This window comes from Elgaria multicarinata, chromosome 10, assembly GCF_023053635.1.
Source record: "Elgaria multicarinata webbii isolate HBS135686 ecotype San Diego chromosome 10, rElgMul1.1.pri, whole genome shotgun sequence".
Lineage (NCBI taxonomy): Eukaryota > Metazoa > Chordata > Lepidosauria > Squamata > Anguidae > Elgaria > Elgaria multicarinata.
Window position 1 is genome coordinate 17,988,563 of NC_086180.1, and position 18,118 is coordinate 18,006,680.

Consider the following 18,118-nt stretch of genomic DNA (forward strand, 5'->3'; position numbering starts at 1 on the left):
CAGCCTTGCATCATGTTTGAGGGCCTGTGGGCAGGAATCTCGCTCCCCACACTCAGCACCAGCCTGGCTGCCCCCCCTGCCTGAACTCTGTTTGCCTCTGAACTCTGCTTGGCTCTGGCCCTTGCCTTTTACCTCTGGCCCTGCCTGGACTCTGTTTCCTGGTTCCACCACCATCTATCCTGGCCCTGGCATTCCTGTGTTGAGGCCTTGCCACCCATGCCCTGGGCCCTGACAAGGGGTGAGTGTACTTGTGGGGGGGCTCTATCTAAGAAACAAAATCTGCAGGTTCCCTAAATATAAGTTAGCTTGTGGGAAAAGGGGGTGGGGGTGGGACATGATAGAGGTGTACAAAATTATGCATGGTATGGAGAATGCAGATAGGGAGACATTTTTCTCCCTCTTTCAAAATACTAGAACCTGAGGTCATCCCATAAAGCTGATTGGTGGGAGATCCAGGACAAATAAGAGGAAGTACTTCTTTACATAGCTCATAGTTAAACTATGGAACTCACTACCACAAGATGTAGTGATGGCCACCAATTTGGATGGCTTTAAAGGGGGCTTGGATAAATTCCTGGAGGTGAAGGCTATCAATGGCTACTACCCCTGATAGTTGTGTGCTATCTCCTGTATTCGAGGCAGTAAGCCTGGGTGTACCAGTTGCTGGGGAACATGGGTGTGAGGGTGCTGTTGCACCATGTCTGGCTGTGTTGGTCGCTGATGATGGCTGGTTGGCCACTGTGTGAACAGAGCGCTGGACGAGATGGACCTTTGGTCTGATCCAGCATCCGGGTACTTCTTATGTTATGATGTTCTTACCCTCCTTCATTTCATAGGAACCACTCCAGCCTGTCTTAGCAAAGTGGTTTGCAGGGAGAAGGTAGGACAGACAGGTGGCCTTGCAGGTATATCAGACTTTATACACCAAGCTAGCGAACTGTGGAGCACTGGAGATGGCCCAAGCAGAGGGAAAAGAAAGAGTGCATTCAAATATGGACAACATTGCTGCAGAAACTTACCAAACTATTCCCTGAGCCCCAGAGCCGATTGGTTTTAAGTTCTGGTAGCGCTTGAGAACTGTGAAGGTCGAGTCACCCACTTCCACGCTGTAGAACTGGTTGTCAACTTTGCTTTTACTCATGTTGTAATATTTGGCAATATATGACACATCCACTTGTTTCCCGAATCCCTGTCAGGGAGACAACAGAGAGAAAGAAAACAGAACACCAGTAAACTATTGGCATAGTAATGAAATAAAACCGACACCCAGGATCTCAAACCTGACCCATCTTGTCATTTCAGGCTAGCTTTCAAAATGACTTTCACATGATCTTTCTAGAAATGGCATCAAGCCCTATTTCAGGGAGGAAATTGTCCTTCAGATCATTCAAACTCCTCCAAGTAAAAAAAGAAAAGAAAAATAAAGAGGCCCAGAGACTCAAGTAATCGACATGGAAATCCAGAGCAAACTCTGCCCCATGTCTTGCCATCAGAATACATTATGTAGGGTGACCATAGGAAAAGGAGGACAGGGCTCTGTATCTTTAACAGTTGTATTGAAAAGGGAATTTCAGCAGGTGTCATTTGTATATATGAAGAACCTGGTGAAATTTCCTCTTCATCACAACAGTTAAAGCTGCAGGTGCCCTGCCCTCTTTTAAATCTGGTCACTCTAGCATAGCTCCTGCAGCTTTTACTGGTGTGATGAAAAGGAAATTTCACCAGATTCTCCATATATACAAATGACACCTGCTGAAATTCCCTTTTCTATGCAACTGTTAAAGATACAAGAGCCCTGTCCTCCTTTTCATATGGTCACCCTAACATTATGGCATTGATACTTACATTTCCCCCAATGTCACTGCTGTTGTCAGTGGTGCACCTTGGTTAGGGTGACCATAAGAAAAAGAGGTCAGGGCTCCTGGATGTTTAACAGTTGTGTAGAAAAGGAAATTTCAGCAGGTGTCATTTGTCTGCATGCAGCACCTGGTGAAATTCCCTCTTTGTCACAACAGTTAAAGCTGCAGGAGCCCTGCCTGGTGTGACCAGATACAAAAGAGGGCAGTGTGTCTCATCATAGCATGGACAGCTATGGTCAGATAACTTGTGTGACTACCTGTTCATTCTCCTTTCTAGATGCTAACTGTTGATGGACAACCATTCCTATGTTCTTTATCTTAAAACAGGGATTTGACAGGACAGCTCTTCAAACAGAGAACAGTTATCTGACAGCCATTCAAATAGCAGACTGTCCTCTGTAAAAGAAGAGATATGGCCACCCTAGCTGTATGGGGGTGGTTTGTTTGAAGTTCCCTTCAATCAGCCATGTTCTCTAGGCCAGTCTTCCCCAACCGGGTGCCCTCCAGATGTGTTGGAGTTGTAGTCCTGCACATCTGGAGGGCAGTAGGTTGAGGAAGGGTGATCTAGGCTATGCTGTAGTTGTAATACATGTTGGTGTCCTAATAAGGCATTTGGTGACTGATTCCTCACTCTAAGACAAACTTCTGGCATCTCTGAAATAATAATAATAATAATAATAATAATAATGCTCTCCTGTTTTGTACCTCAGTAACTTTTCTTTTAGGCACATCTTAATTACCCACATGTTTTAGTTTTTTAATGGTTTTTAATGCTTTATGTGTGTATGTTTCGTGTTTTAGAATTTTAAATTTTGTATACTCATTTTAATCTTAATTTTAGAATTTCTGTAAACCACCCAGAGAGCCCTGGCTATGGGAACGGTATATAAGTGCAATAAATAAATAAATAAATATTAGGCATTAAAAAGAAACCAGAATTTCCCCAATGGTTCAGAAGCTACACTATGACCTGCCTCCTCCTCAACTCACTGCCTTCATACCGATCACCTTCCCAAGGCTCTGGCCTAGTTTTCTTGAGGACAAAAGCAGCACTGAGTAACAAAACAGAAAACAGAAGGCAGCATATGGAAATTGTTGTCCCTGAACCAGGAAGGGCTGTGCAGATAGAATAAGGGCTTGTGTGCTTCCTGGGGTAAAAGGAGAAAAATAGCTCTACCCGTAACCAAACTGAGCACAGCATGTTTATGTATTCCTGGCAAATTGCCAAAATTAGCTTCCTTGTAATTACCTTACAATTTTGATTTTTTTAATTCATTTTTACAAGCGACACAGCGGGAATATGTATTTACAAGCCAGAGAAGTTGGCGGGGGGATGCATCCAGAAATGCCAGAAGGACACAGTGACTGAAATGAGCAAATTTGCAGAGCAATCTGAATATAGCACTGCTTAGTGCTCTCTGAGTTTTCTTGCATTTTTTTTTAATGTAAAGCACCCTTTATTAGTATTGCCGGCGCAATTAGCAGCAGTTGCTGGTTAGGGAGCAGCCAGTGAGTACTCTGAGGCTGTGACTACAGGTGCCGGGAAACACGGTTGCCATCTGTTCATTATGTATTGTTCATCTTTTGGAAGCTTTGCTCATAGTAACTAGAATGCTTCTTCAAGACCGGATTTGTCCATGTGACTTCCTAACAAATGTAATCCGGAAGGACATCAGTGGCCTCCCAAGAGGAATAGCACATCCCACTTTGATAGAATGAATTAAATGATGTGTCATCTGTCAATATAGCATAGCCTACATCACCGTTGACTTCACATCACTCCCCCCCAGCATCTAGAATCAGGATCAAAGAAAAACAGTATCCTAATTCATGGTAGGATCAAAGGAAAACAGTATCCTAACTCATGATCCAGGGGACACATTCAAAGTCCTTCTTTCTGCCTGAGCAGTCCTCCGCTGCCACATTATAACAAGTCAGTTGATGACTTGTTATCCTTTGGTGAAGCCGAACTGGAGAGCCCTGGATGCACAGAAATCACCTGCTCTGATCTAGTCCAACCCCCTGCTGTGTGGTAGAGCCAATAACCTACTAGTCTGACTTCTTCCAACACAGATGAACCTACTCAGTCCATAATATAACATGACATAAGAAGAGACGATGATCTAAAGAAAAGATGCTAACAGACTGAATAGCTCCAAATGTCTAGGCTGACACAACCAGTGTGGTGAAGTGGTTAGAGTGTTGGACTAGGACTGGGGAGACCCGGGTTTTGCCATGAAGCTCACTGGGTGACTTTGGGCCAGTCATAGACTCCCAGCCTAACCTTCCTCACAGGGTTGTTGAAGGGATAAAATGGAGGGGAAGAGGAGGAAGATTATTATATTCACTGACTTGGGCTCCTTGGGAAAAAGGGTGAGATTTGAATGAAACAAACAAACAATAGTACTCATAGTCAATGTAATGAGGCTTGTGTAGGAAAATGTACCATTCAATGAGTTAGACCAGCATACAGTTTTTAGTATTATAAAATTACAACTAAGACCTCATTCTCCTTTTCTCCCTGCCAAATCAGCTTAGGTTGATATACCAACTACGCTCTTATCTGGACAGAGATAGCCTAGCTACAGTTATCCATGCTCTGATAACCTCTCGTTTGGATTACTGCAATGCGTTATACGTGGGGCTGCCTTTGAAAACGGTCCGGAAGCTTCAGCTGGTACAAAACAGAGCAGCCCGTTTACTAACAAGGACTGACCGGTGAGACCACATTACGCCAGTCCTTTTACAACTTCATTGGCTGCCAGTCCAGGTCCGGGCCCAATTCAAAGTGCTGGTATTGACATTTAAAGCCCTAAACGGTTTGGGGCCAGGTTATTTGAAGGAACTCCTCCTCCCATATGTCCTTGCGCAGACCTTAAGATCATCTACAGGGGCCCTTCTCCGTGAGCCCCTGCCAAAGGAAGTGAGGCAGGTGGCTACTAGGAGGAGGGCTTTCTCCGCTGTGGCATCCCGGCTGTGGAATGAGCTCCTGCGAGAGGTCCACCTGGCGCCTACACTGTACTCCTTTCGTCGCCAGTTGAAGACCTTTTTATTCACTCAGTATTTTAACACTTAATTTTAACTTAAATTTAAATTTTACTGTTCTAACTCTGTATTTTAACCTTATATCAATTTTGCTGTGTGGTTTTATCCTGGTTGTGCTTTTTATACTGTATTTTGTATTTGTACTTTTAACCTGTTGGTTGTTTTATTATGGTTTTAATTTTTGTGAACCGCCCAGAGAGCTTCGGCTATTGGGCGGTATAAAAATGTAATATATAAATATCCCCCCACTCCAACAGTGAGTCAGCATCCCATGGCTTTTCAGCAGGCCAGTCCTCATTGAGCAGTTTTGTCCCCCATTAGGTTCCCCCCTCCTTAAAATAAAAAAATAAAATAATCTTTTCTTTTTTCTATTCTTGCAAACCCTCTGGGGCCGTAGCTAGACCTAAGGTTTATCCCAGGATCATCCTGGATTCATCCCTGCCTGAGCACTGGATGCCCTGTGTAGCACTTAGATGAACAGGTTTGACCTCAGGACAATCCTGGGATAAACCGTAGGCCTAGCTACGGCCTGAGTCTACTGACCCTTCCCTCTTTTGCATGGATGGTGCTGGTTTTAGCTACTTAAGGATCAGCGCTTGGAGAATGTCTTTGCTACTAGTATTTACATAATGTACACTGCCTTGGGCTCCTTGGAGGAAAAGCAGAATATAAATATATCAAATAAATAAGTGATTCAAGCTATGCAACTGGACTAGGTCATGAGCTGGAGTCTAAGAAATGTACCTACCTTCCTTTCCTTTCTAATAGAATTCCTTTTTAAGTCAGATTCCAGCTGGACATCAGGAAAAACTTCCTGACTGTTAGAGCAGCATGACAATGGAACCAGTTACCGAGGGAGGTTGTGGGCTCTCCCACACTAGAGGAATTCAAGAGGCAGCTGGACAACCATCTGCCAGAGATGCTTTAGGATGGATTCCTGCATTGAGCAGGGGGTTGGACTCGATGGCCTTGTAGGCCCCTTCCAACTCTGCTATGATTCTATGAATAGGAAGACAATTAATTGTGATGCCAATTCATGTGGCCAGCCAGGAGGTGAAAATGGCAAAGGTTGCGGCTTTATCCGATTCACGTTAGTTAAAGATACATACATACATACATAGAGTTGGAAAAATTGTGCACTTTCTACTCATGCCATATCTATCTTGTTCAGGCCTTATAGAAACATTTCTTTGAAATCTGTGGAATCCATTCTTAAGAATAAGTAACTTCAGTTCCAAGAAGCCCATTCTCACCACCCAGTAACATTAGTTGTACAGGAGAAGTAGTTAATCCCCCGACCCAAAGAAATTAATTGTTTTATCAATAGTAATGAATGGAATACAAACTACAAAGTATATTACGCTAACCAGGCTATAGAAATGATTAATAAAGGCAATTATTCAGCAGCAACAGTATTCCCTGAATAATTAAAACAAGATAGTTGTGGTGATCTCTGAAAATTCTGTCTTCATAATGCTTTTTATACCAGCCTGGGGCCTAAATGAGAGCTAAGAAATAACAGTATAGTTTAGGTCAGCGGAGGCCAATTGTTTCTGGCAAATGTGCCATAAAGTTGGTTGTTATTGGTCATCAGATCATGTGAATGCTTTAAAGAGTAACAATCAGGTCTATAACCTGAAATGTTGTGGTGATGGAGCCATTAGGGTACACATAACATGGCCCACCAGCTTTCTGTCAGAACCAGATCAGAACCAAAATTTGTTTAGTTGTCCACTGCCCCAGAGTGTAAAAGGGAAATATCTCCCAGGTATTTTGAGTAATTCCGAATATTGGTCTGCCTTTTAAAAATATCTAACAGTAGCCCCAAGGTAATTTGCAAAGATGTTCTGGGTTTAGCAAAATCTCATACTGAATTCGTTCACCATCATATTATAAATTGCCCTGTAGAAATGTACTCTGTATGTGTGTATATAAATCACCTGGTTCTTAGCCAAATTTCTGTACTGCATTATGTTTTCTTGCAGCTAAGAGATAAAACAATGTCTAAATATGAATAAAAATTTAATGTTACATAATTTAAAAACTAGGGCAATGAGCTTGCCAGTTCTGTTTAGAAAGTGTTGGAAGAATCCTTCGGGGGGGGGGGGTGGAACTCACTAATCCAGCTTGACCCACAATTGACCCTTCAGTTCAATTTCCCATGAACTGGCCAAACTCAATCTGCATCTAGTTGGGCTAATTTTGGCTGCAATTTCCATAATCTCTGTGAATTGTAGTTATCTGTGCAAATTATGCAAATCATGGCCGAAATGCATGCAAATTGTGACTGGGATTTGCGCAAATCACCCACCTTGAAGCTGCAATTTGTGCAAATTGCTATTTATGCATTTTTAAAAAATCCAAAGAAGTTCCCAAATTTCAGGAAGAAACCCATGGTGCAGCTCTCAAATGCAAGCTGAGTCAGGGGTACTACTGAAATCCTGCGAGCCTAAAAAGGGCCAGATTTCCCATCAATGGACAACCCTAGCACTCCTTGAACGGAACTCTGGAATGCAGGATCAGTGAACAATTGGGCAGAATTTTAGCCAGAGCAGGGGGAAGGATAAAAAGAACAAATGTGATGATTATAGATATAGATATATTTATTTTTATTTATTTATTACATTTATATCCTGCCTTTTTTCCTCCAAGGAACTCAAGGCACCATACATAATCCTCCTCCTCTCCATTTTATTCTCACAACAACAACCCTGTGTGGTAGGTTGGGCTGAAAGTCAGTGACTGGCCCAAACTTACCCCGTGGGTTTCCATGGCCGAATGAGTACTAGAACCTGGATCTCCCGTCCCCCAGTCCAACACTTTAGCCACTACACCACACTGGCTATATATAATGCATTCCTATTCTGTCCAATAGCCAAAGCTCTCTGGCTGGCTCTAAGAAATTAAAACCCTAAAATACAAGATAAAACATAAGGCTATCAAGGAGGAGGAGGTTATCAATGGCTACTAGCCCTGATGGCTATGTGCTACCTCCAATATCAGAGGCAGTAAGCCTATGTGCACCAGTTGCTGGGGAACATGGGTGGGAGGGTACTGATGCACTGTGTCCTGCTTGTGGGTCCCTGGTCGACAGCTGGTCGGCCACTGTGTGAACAGAGTGCTAGACTAGATGGACCCTCGGTCTGATCCAGCAGGGCTCTTCTTAAGTTCTTATGTTCTCATTAGGGATGTGCTCCGCTCCGATTAGGAGCGTAGAAGCAGTAGCGGATTGGCCTGCTCCGCCTTACCCAGAGGCGGAGTAGGAGCGGACCGCGGACCCCCTAGAAGCAAGGCGAAGAGAAGCGACCATTTTTCGGAGCTCCGAGTTCAGGCGGAGCGCTCCGGTCGCCATCTTGAAAACATTTCGCCATAGGATTGCATTGCGGCAAATAATCGCGCATAACTACGTTGTTTTTGAAGCTATCGTTCTGGAAATTCTTGTGCACAGAGAGTCGTGGATGGGGGTCATTTTGAGACCACTCTCACCTCTCTGCGTGCTGTGGTTCACGTGCAATATTTTTTTAAAAATCGGGTCAACCGCGGGGCTCAAACTGCGTTTCGGCTTTTCGCCCATAGGATTGCATTGAGGGAAAGAATCGGGGATAACTGGGGGGGGGTTTAAGCTATCGTTCTGAAAATTCTTGTGCACAGAGAGTCGTGGATGGGGGTCATTTTGAGACCACTCTCAACTTTCTGCATCGTACGGGTCGCGGGCTAGAAGTTTTTTAAAAATAGGGTCAACCGCGGGGCTCCGTTTCGGCTTTTCGCCCATAGGATTGCATTGAGGGAAAGAATCGGGGATAACTGGGGGGGGGGTTTAAGCTATCGTTCTGAAAATTCTTGTGCACAGAGAGTCGTGGATGGGGGTCATTTTGAGACCACTCTCAACTTTCTGCATCGTACGGGTCGCGGGCTAGAAGTTTTTTAAAAATAGGGTCAACCGCGGGGCTCCGTTTCGGCTTTTCGCCCATAGGATTGCATTGAGGGAAAGAATCGGGGATAACTGGGGGGGGGTTTAAGCTATCGTTCTGAAAATTCTTGTGCACAGAGAGTCGTGGATGGGGGTCATTTTGAGACCACTCTCAACTTTCTGCATCGTACGGGTCGCGGGCTAGAAGTTTTTTAAAAATCGGCGGGAAAAATACCTTTTTCAAAGGGCTGAGGGGCAGAGTCAGCTCCCGGTCATGATGATCCCAAAGTTGGAGGAGGGCATAGGCAAAACAGGTAACTTGGGATTCTGGGAAACTTCTCTTTCTTCATCTGAACGGGCTTTTCCCCGTGTTTTTTAACACAGTAGCCCCACCAAATGCACAAACACAACCTGAAATCATATACTAAGCCAAGAATAAGAGATAGAAAACACAGCACTGCTCCCCACCCTAACCTTGGTGAACAACTGAATCGATGTGGTGCAAGGGGATGAGCTCCCCTAGGGCATCTCATCGTGGACGTGCCCCCACTCTCTCCTGCACTGGAAGGCCATAGAGCCTTCCAAAGAGAGTAAAACGGTGGAGCAATGCCTATCATGAGTTGAAGTGAATGGTCACTTTTCAGTGGTGGAGCAATGCCTGTTATGAGTTGAAGTGAGCGTTTTACTTCTTCTCAGAGCTGTTGGTGGCTGTCTTGAACTGGCAGCTACTTCCCCCTCCCCCGGGCACGTCCCCCTATTGCTGGTAAAAGACAGATATAGCCTTTTTTTTTTAATTCTTCTTGCTGTTTATTGAGCAACACTGCTGCTTTTAATTCCACCCCTCCTTTGTTTATTGATTGATTTATTCCATTTTCTATGCATTACTGGCTTATCCTTGGCTCCCTTCCTTATGCCCCCAGAAATGCCAGCTGCATGCCTGCCTGCCTTCCCTCCCTCCTCCCCTGCCCACCTCGCAGGGATGTTGTGTGTGGGGTGCCCGATTTTCAAAAATTCGCCAAAAATCAGGGGATGATGGGATTGCCTTGAAACTTGGCGTGTGTGTGTATACGCCCATGAGGTGTCATGGTGCCAAACGTGAGGTTTCTAACTTCAACGGAAAAAAAGTTGTTTACTTTTTTAGCTTTCAATGCAACCCTATGGGGGGGCAAAAACGGAGCTCCGGATCCGGATCCGGAGCTCCGAGCGGAGCGGAGCGGAAGTGGGCGGAGCGGGGGCGGGGCGGAGCGACCCGCTCCGAAAAATGGCGGATCTGCAAGTGAAGCGGAGCGGGGGGTCCGTGCACACCCCTAGTTCTCATAATAAAAAAGCAGTTCACCAATCTCAAACACACACACACACACACATCCATTTGTCAAAGGACCCCATATTGTCAAGTCTGGGGGCTAACTTTGTGACAGGCTGCATCTAGGCTCTGCTTTTGGCAAGAAAATGAGCGTCAAATGGACTGGAGGCAGAAGATAGGGTGGCCACTTATGCATCAATAGAAAAAAGGAAAAAGAAGAAATGCATTACCAAAAGAATTGGGCAAAGGATGATACACATTTGCATAAAACGTGCCTGTGATAATTTGTATGTATAGATGCATAGAGATGTATGTACACCTCACCATAGTGTGGAAGACTGCTGCTGCTGAGCTGTGTGTGCCTGTTTAGTCTCATATCCTAGGTGCCAAGTGTCGATGTGCTACTTCAAGGATCCTGATCTCCCTTCTTATGGTTCTTTACCTTTAACTGGACTTGGATTAAATAGAGGGCACTTTCAAATAGAAGACTGGCAACCCTTTCAATAGAGGACTCTCTTCTGTAAAGTGGGACACATGGCCACCCTAACAGAAGATGGGCTGGAGAATGAGACAAACCAAATCAGGCAAACAAGGACCTAAGGCCAAAAGGAGTGACAGTCAGAAGATGGGCTGGTGGGTGGGTACCAAGCTGGCCAGATAAGAACTGAAGGACCAGAGGCAAGAAACAGATAATCAAGATGAGGCTGTTAGTTCAGCACCTACCTGTACACTACACTCAACATCTAAGGTCCTCCTCAGGGTGCCTACCCTGAGGGAGGCTCAGAAGACAGTTATTTATTTATTTATTTATTTATTTATTACATTTCTATGCCACCCAATAGCCGGAGCTCTCTGGGCGGTTCACAAAACAAGGGAGAGGGCCTTTTCTGTGGTGCCCCCCCCCCAATTATGGAACGATCTCCCCGCCGAGGTTCACCTGGCACCAACATTGCTATCTTTTTGGCACCAGGTCAAGACTTTTCTCTTTTCCCAGGCATTTAGCAGCATAGGTTGAGTTTTTTTAACTGACCCAGAATAGATGGATATTGCATGTAATGTTTTTTATGCTTTAAATTTTTGTATATTTGTTTTTAATGTTCTGTGTTTTTAATCTTTGTAAACTGCCCGGAGAGCTTCAGCTATGGGGTGGTATATTATTATTATTATTATTATTATTATTATTATTATTATTATTATTATTATTAGCTCCTTTCGAGTTCTGAGTAAAACCCAGAGCAGATTCACCCCCTACTGACATCAGAGCCACCAGCTTCCACTGGCTGGTAGCGCCTCACCCTAAGAGCAGTGTCAGGAGTAAAGCGCCCGCCCTCTGCTGCTTGAGCCCATCAGAGTCTTACCAGTTCACAGGTGAAATATTCCCTTCCTCCATGAGAGACTCATAATCCATGGGAGACTCATGACCATTATAAATTGTTTTTATGCTGTATGGTTTTATTGATCGTTTTATCTTTTTAAATTGTTTTTACGGTTTTTATGCTGCCTATGGTATTGTTTTATTGATTGTTTTATCTCATTTAAATTGTTTTAGCTTTGTATGGTGGCTAGTGTATTTTGTATATAGGCGGGATATAAATTGAATTATTATTATTATTATTATTATTATTATTATTATTATTAACAATCCATCAGGCTGCCATGCTTGGGTGGCCACTTCCAAATCATCAAAAAAGAGGAAATGCGTCATCAAAAAAAGCGGACACCCATTTGACTTGCAAAATTTTACGTACAGGTGCGAATTTAGAAATAATAACTTTTATTTAAATAGAAAAAAAATCGTAAATGTTATTTCTATTTTTAAAAAAGAAATGCAAGAAATCTCACCGTGCCCAGTCTGCTGACCCAGGTGACAACTGTGCATGGGCAGCTTCAAGGCTCCTGCTGGTGCTTTCACCTTAAACCAGACCTGGATAGGACAGTCCGCCAAATTGAAGACATCTTCAAATAGAGGACTGTCCATCCTATGCCACACACACGTGGGATGGAGGGAGCTGACCTCTCCATACAGAGAGCAGGCTTGCACCAGGAATATTTTCCGTTAGGAAAAGAACAGGAGGGTGAGAATTAAGGATTCTTTGATCAATATGCGACTCTAATTTACCATAATATTTTTAATTGCTTCTCTGAAATCGTATTTTCTGTTTGAATAGGCACATTTCTTTGGGAGTTTCAAACACATCCTCTAAACGAACTACCTATAATGAAGCAGAGCAATCTCCAGCAGAGTGGTCATTCTCATGAGATAATAGCCAGTCGTAGGACAGGGTAAGGTCTTTAAGCAAAACAAAGTCTGCCTGACCTTGACAAGGTCCATTCAACCCATTTAATGACTAACTTCACGGAGCATTGGCATTAAATATTAAAAAGAAAAATCAATGGTTTTAGAGACTTCCGCCCATTTCTTTGAATTATTTTCCTTTGTGGCATCAAAGACTTCGCAGACATTACAGAGGAACAGTGTCAGCATTGCCAGAGATAAAGAATTGCTTTGGGGAGTTAAAAAGAAAAAGGGGAAAAAAGACTTGTCTGGGGTCTCACCAAACTGGGACTTCTAGTCTCATTTAATGAGACAAGACCTCAGGGCCACTTTGATGGCATCCTTGAGCATAAATACTTTTTTGTTTATTGCATCTCTCCTGATGTGCTTCAGGTTCTCCCTAACTCCATGGATGACTTCATTGGAGCCATAACTCACTGTGATAGAGCATCTGCTTTGCATGCCAAAGGTCCCAGGTTCGATCCCTGACTTCTCCAGGTAGGGTGAGGAAAGAATCCTGCATGAAACCCTGGAGAGCTGCTGCCAGTCAGTGTTAACAATACTGGGCCAGATGGAACAACAGTCTGAATCAGTATAAGGCAGCTTCCTATGTTTCTATAGGTAAGCATCCTGGGCAACCCTATCAAACACCCAGCTGAAGTGCAGCACACTCTCGCCCCATCCAGAGGACTCAGAAATGCTGAGAAGTTGCTTCCCCTGCCTCCCAGGAAGAATGTCATAGCAGGGGGGTGGGACCAGCCTCACCCCACAGAAGGGTCAGTAGCCCAGGATCTGCAGAAGTGAAGAGCAGTGCACTCTGGCCTCATCCGTCAGCCAGAAGACCAAAGGGTCACTGGAAGGCTGCATCCCATGTTTCCCATAACAGGCGTCATGGCAAAGGTGATGCCAACCTGGCCCCATACTTCAGCCAGAGAAGCTGCAGCTGAAAGGAGCTCGCTTCACCTTTCCCTGCCCCAAAGAACATATATAGGAACTAAGAGCTAGTGCTTGAGTTTCCTTTTTTCCTCCTTCTCCCCAATCCCTTTTCCTTTTGTGTCCTGTCTTTTAGATTGTAAGCCTGAGGATAGGGACTGTCTCACATTATTCATCTCTATAGGTCACTTTGAGGGCCTAAAACAAATTAAGAGGCTAATAAATAAGGGGGCATTTTAGAAAGCAGAGTGATTTCAGCACTTCTGGACACATTTCAGACATCTGAGATGTTTCCCAAGATGGTTGAAATGAGAAAGTAGACTGGCAAATTCTCCACATTCTGGGATTCAGCAGCAATTCTAGTTTCATAACACTGTGTAACATTAAGGGGGCAACCCTGTGCATGTTCAGACGGGCAAGGGGGGGAGTCCTGCAACTCCCAACATTCTCCAGAGGAAATCATACACATGTTTAGACAGGGGAAAGGTCCTATGATTCCCAGCACTCCCCAGCCAGCCATGGTCAGAGTTGTAGGACTTTTTCTGTCTAAACACCCTTAAAATATTGAACCTCAGCCCCTTACAGCAAGACTCTACAGTCTACCTGTGTAGAAAGTGCAACTGATTTAATTCAGTAGAGCTAGGAGTAGGAAAGAATGATGTTGATTTGCGTGAAAGGAACATTTTACAACCAGTCGTGTAGCTTTGAGAATTCAATCATCTTCTTGATGATTATATAAAATCCCTCCAAGCTGGTGCAGGAAGTTTGCGGAAGACATAATGGAGCGTGGAGACCTATAAATGCTGATGGAACCCTGAGTGTCCTTCGCTTACAGAAAATGACATGCAGGTCCCGAGGATTTTGACAATCGTAGGACAGCAATCATAGGACAAGATGAAAGAAAATATGAATGGGATGTTTGTAGGGCTTAGCTTTCTGCCGGTTGATCACAATGTGAATGGAGATAAGGCAACCTGCGAGAAAAGTCCATACCTCTGTGGTTAGGTGCATGGTTTGTGTGCAGTAGGGCCCCAGGTAGAATCCACAACATTCCCAGCAACAAGGATCAAGTAGAAGGCAATGGGAAAGGCCTCTACCTGGAGACCCTGGACAGACACGGCCAGCCAGAGAAGACAACAGTGTGTGGATGGACAAGTGGTCTGATTCAATATAAGGTAGCATCATTTGATGACAATCTACACCTAATTTATTGATCTTGCAAATTGTGCGGTAAATTAGGAATGTGCAAATCTGTCAAGCTGATTTCACTCTAGTCCTCATTTTTCCAATGGCAGGTTCATTCCATCCTGATTCCAAATCAGATTGCCATTTTTGAAAAGAAAGAAAAAAATCCACATGAGAGTTTGTACATATCTTAGTGCCAGTTTTTTAAAAGTGCTCTTTTTTTGTAGATATTTTCTTCAAATATACACATTTTGTGTGCACTTTTCAAATGTACACATTTTTTCAAGCAATTTTCCAGCGAATGAAACTCTTCTGTGTGCATTTCCCCCCCAAACATACACATTTTTGTTTGCCTTTTTTGAAATCTACGGGGTACATTTTTTAAAAATTATGTAATTTCTGAAGCCTCCATTGCTGCACACAATGGAGGCTACAGATGAGGGCGGATGGCGGCCGGGCACTCATTGGGCTGTGAGGATGTTCAACCTGCGGGCCTGGGTGGGTCCGGGTGGCAGACAGCAGGCACATGGTCTTGGAGCATCATTTCTTAATTTTCTAAAGAAGTTCTTTGATTTTGCAGTCTTTCCTTTGTTCAAATTACGCCACCTGTAAAAGTTCCAACAAACTAAGCAGAGGGTCCCATTTACCAGATGAGTAATTGCTTTTCTCTTGAGTAGCAAATTAATCTTCAACACGCACAAAAGTATCTGTGTACAGCAGATGCTTTGTACAGCAGCTAGTGCTCGGCTGGTGTTAAAGAAGTGTTATGGAGGGAAAGTAGTGGGACATGCAAAAGAAGGTGATTGATGGGGTGGCCAGATGGTAAAGTGTGCACAACAATATTTTTGAATCTGGGACAATGTCAGTGTTCGCGCAGAAAAAGAAAAATGGCCAATTAGTAGCCTTTGGGCCTAGGCAATGTGATCCTGGTGGTGCTACCAAGCTTTAATCGAGCTGATTAAAAGTTGGCCTGAACATTCTCTTGTAAGTAAACCTTGTTTCCAGAATTATGCTATTCAATTAGGGTGACCATATGAAAAGGAGGACAGGGCTCCTATATCTTTAACAGTTGCATAGAGAAGAGAATTTCAGCAGGTGTCATTTGTATGCATACAGCACCTGGTGAAATTTCCTCTTCGTCACAACAGTTAAAGCTGCAGGAGCTATACTGCAGCTAAACTGTGACCAGATTTAAAAGCGGGCAGGGAACCTGCAGCTTTAACTGTTGTGATGAAGAGGAAATTTCACCAGGTTCTCCATATATACAAATGACACCTGCTGAAATTCCCTTTTCAATACAACTGTTAAAGATACAGGAGCCTATTCTACACTTGAATATCACACCTTTCAGTAGGTTTTTGTATGCCATGCTCCAGCTGATAGCAAATTGTTCATTAGAGTCTGGCTAGATCTACACTATTGCTTTAGAGTGGTATTGAGGTGTACTGATAACTGTTGGGGCATGTGACACATTCCATATAACACTTTCATTGTATTATTTCCTGCTCCCCCCTTATTATAACCCCCACACACACACACACAACAAATACCATTGTTTGTCCTACAAAGTATAAATGCTCAGTAAGGATATAGCATTATCATGATGGGATCATAAAGATTTGACACAAGGGCAGGATCTACACTACTGCTTATAATGGTTTATAAGGGTTATGACAACTGTTCAGGCTCCGGACATATTACATATACTGTTTTCACACCATTTTAAAAGTGTTATATCCTGCTTGGTGTAGATCGTCCCAAGGTGTAGATCTGGCCCCTGTCTACAACTGAGTCAGTAAGAACATAAGAAAAGCCCTGCTGGATCCAAGGGTCCATCCAGTCCAGCATTCTGCTCACACACTGGCCAACCAGCTGTTGATGGGAAACCCACAAGCAGCACATGAGTGCAACAACGCCCTCCCACCCAGGTTCCCCAACAACTGGTGTACACAGGTATACTTAGAGCAGAAGTAGCATATAGTCGCCAAGACTACTAGTAATTGATAGCCAATCCGCTTTTAAAGCCATCCAAATCGGTGGCCATCACTCAGCTTGTTCAGTCATTCTGCACAAATCATGCAAGTTTTCACAACACCACAAATGGCTGGGAGGAAAGCCCCCACCCCCAATGGGCATGGAGCGCCTGAAGAGCTCCGTGCCCCATGCCTAGCTCCTCGCATTTACTTGTGAGGAGCTGGGACAAAATCAGGACAGCCGCCCACACCTGCCACAGTCTCGGGATGATCCCAAGACCATGGGAAAAATTGAGATACAAGTGGTGCCGGTTATCCCGGAGAAATGGAGGGATCATCCCTCCCTGCCCCAGGGATCCCCTGTGCATTATGTAGACCCACAGAGATGATCCTAGGGCGATCCCCAGGATAAGGCATCATCTAGACATGCCCCCCCTCTCTCTTTCTGGAACCCCCTCTTCTCTTTCTCTCTCTTTCTGACATCCCCTTTTCTCCCTCTTTCTCATCCTTCCTGCCCAGTTGGCCACCAAGGAAAGGATAGAGTGTTTTGCCCAGTTCTGAACTACCCACTTGCTGGGGACTTTTGAAATTAGGCTAAGAACCAGGCTGGAAATTAGGCATGCTGCTTTAAGACTGCAAATTGTCCACTTCTAATTGATATAATAAAGAGATTAAGGCAATCAAGGTTTGGGGGAATAGAGGCTCTTGCTAGTTTAACATCTTTATAGACTATTTTCATTGCAAAGTTTGTACTACCATTGTTATCTTCTTTCCTCCTTGCAACAGCCATGCAGAATAGGATTCTTATCATGCTTAAAAAGAAGCAGGCTTTCTGAAATGAATTCCTACCCTAAGGATCCTTGCAACAAGTGCATGGAGATTTATATTCAATTGCACACCGGACAGCTGGTTATTTTTAATCAACAGATGTTAAAATCAATTCTTTGAACTTAGAAAATGAAACCGACCTATATTACCGCAGTCCTCTGGACAATTAATGTACGCAATCACCTTGGTCGTTTCAATAGCCATTAAGCTGATGTTGATGGAATGGATACAGAGGACGAGGAAGAAAGATCTGGTTCTAACACGGAAGAGTCCTGCTAAGTTAATGCACTTTACGTGAATAATGTGCAACATAACATGAGACGCTTCCGTCTTAATGGAGGATGGGCAAAAAGGCCAGGCCTAACAGGCCTTTTTCTAGTTAGTTAGTGGTTAGAGGCATGCTCAAGGGAATGAAGCCATGTGTTCTCGTGTCTGCAGACAGCAAAACAGAGGATATATATAATGAGGAGAAAGTAAATGAGCTACCATTAAGAACATAAGAGGAGTCATGCTGAATCAGACCAAGGGTCCATCTAGTCCAATATTCTGTTCACGCAATGGCCAACCAGCTGTTGACCAGGAACCCACAAGCAGGACATGGGTACAACAACAACCTCCCACCCATGTTCCCCAGCAACTGGTGTATATAGGCTTACTGGCTGTGATACTGGATGTAGCATTGAGCCTCCAGGAATTTATCCAACCCCCCTTTAAAAGCCACAGCACCACATCTTGTAGTAATGTACCACGTACCAGACAAATGCATCATGACTGAAAACTACAAGACTGAATAAGGTAAGGCAGTAT

At 43.9% G+C, this 18,118-nt stretch overlaps 1 protein-coding gene across 5 annotated transcripts in view; it reads right to left on the reverse strand.

Moving 5' to 3' along the window:
- The window catches only part of MAPK10 (mitogen-activated protein kinase 10), a 255,525-nt gene that overhangs the window by 100,553 nt on the left and 136,854 nt on the right, over positions 1–18,118 (reverse strand). For all 5 annotated transcript variants that reach the window (XM_063136197.1, XM_063136201.1, XM_063136198.1 and 2 more), the window contains one exon: positions 1,020–1,189. In XM_063136197.1, coding sequence (XP_062992267.1) covers positions 1,020–1,189 — 170 coding nt within the window. The remainder of the gene's footprint in view (positions 1–1,019; positions 1,190–18,118) is intronic.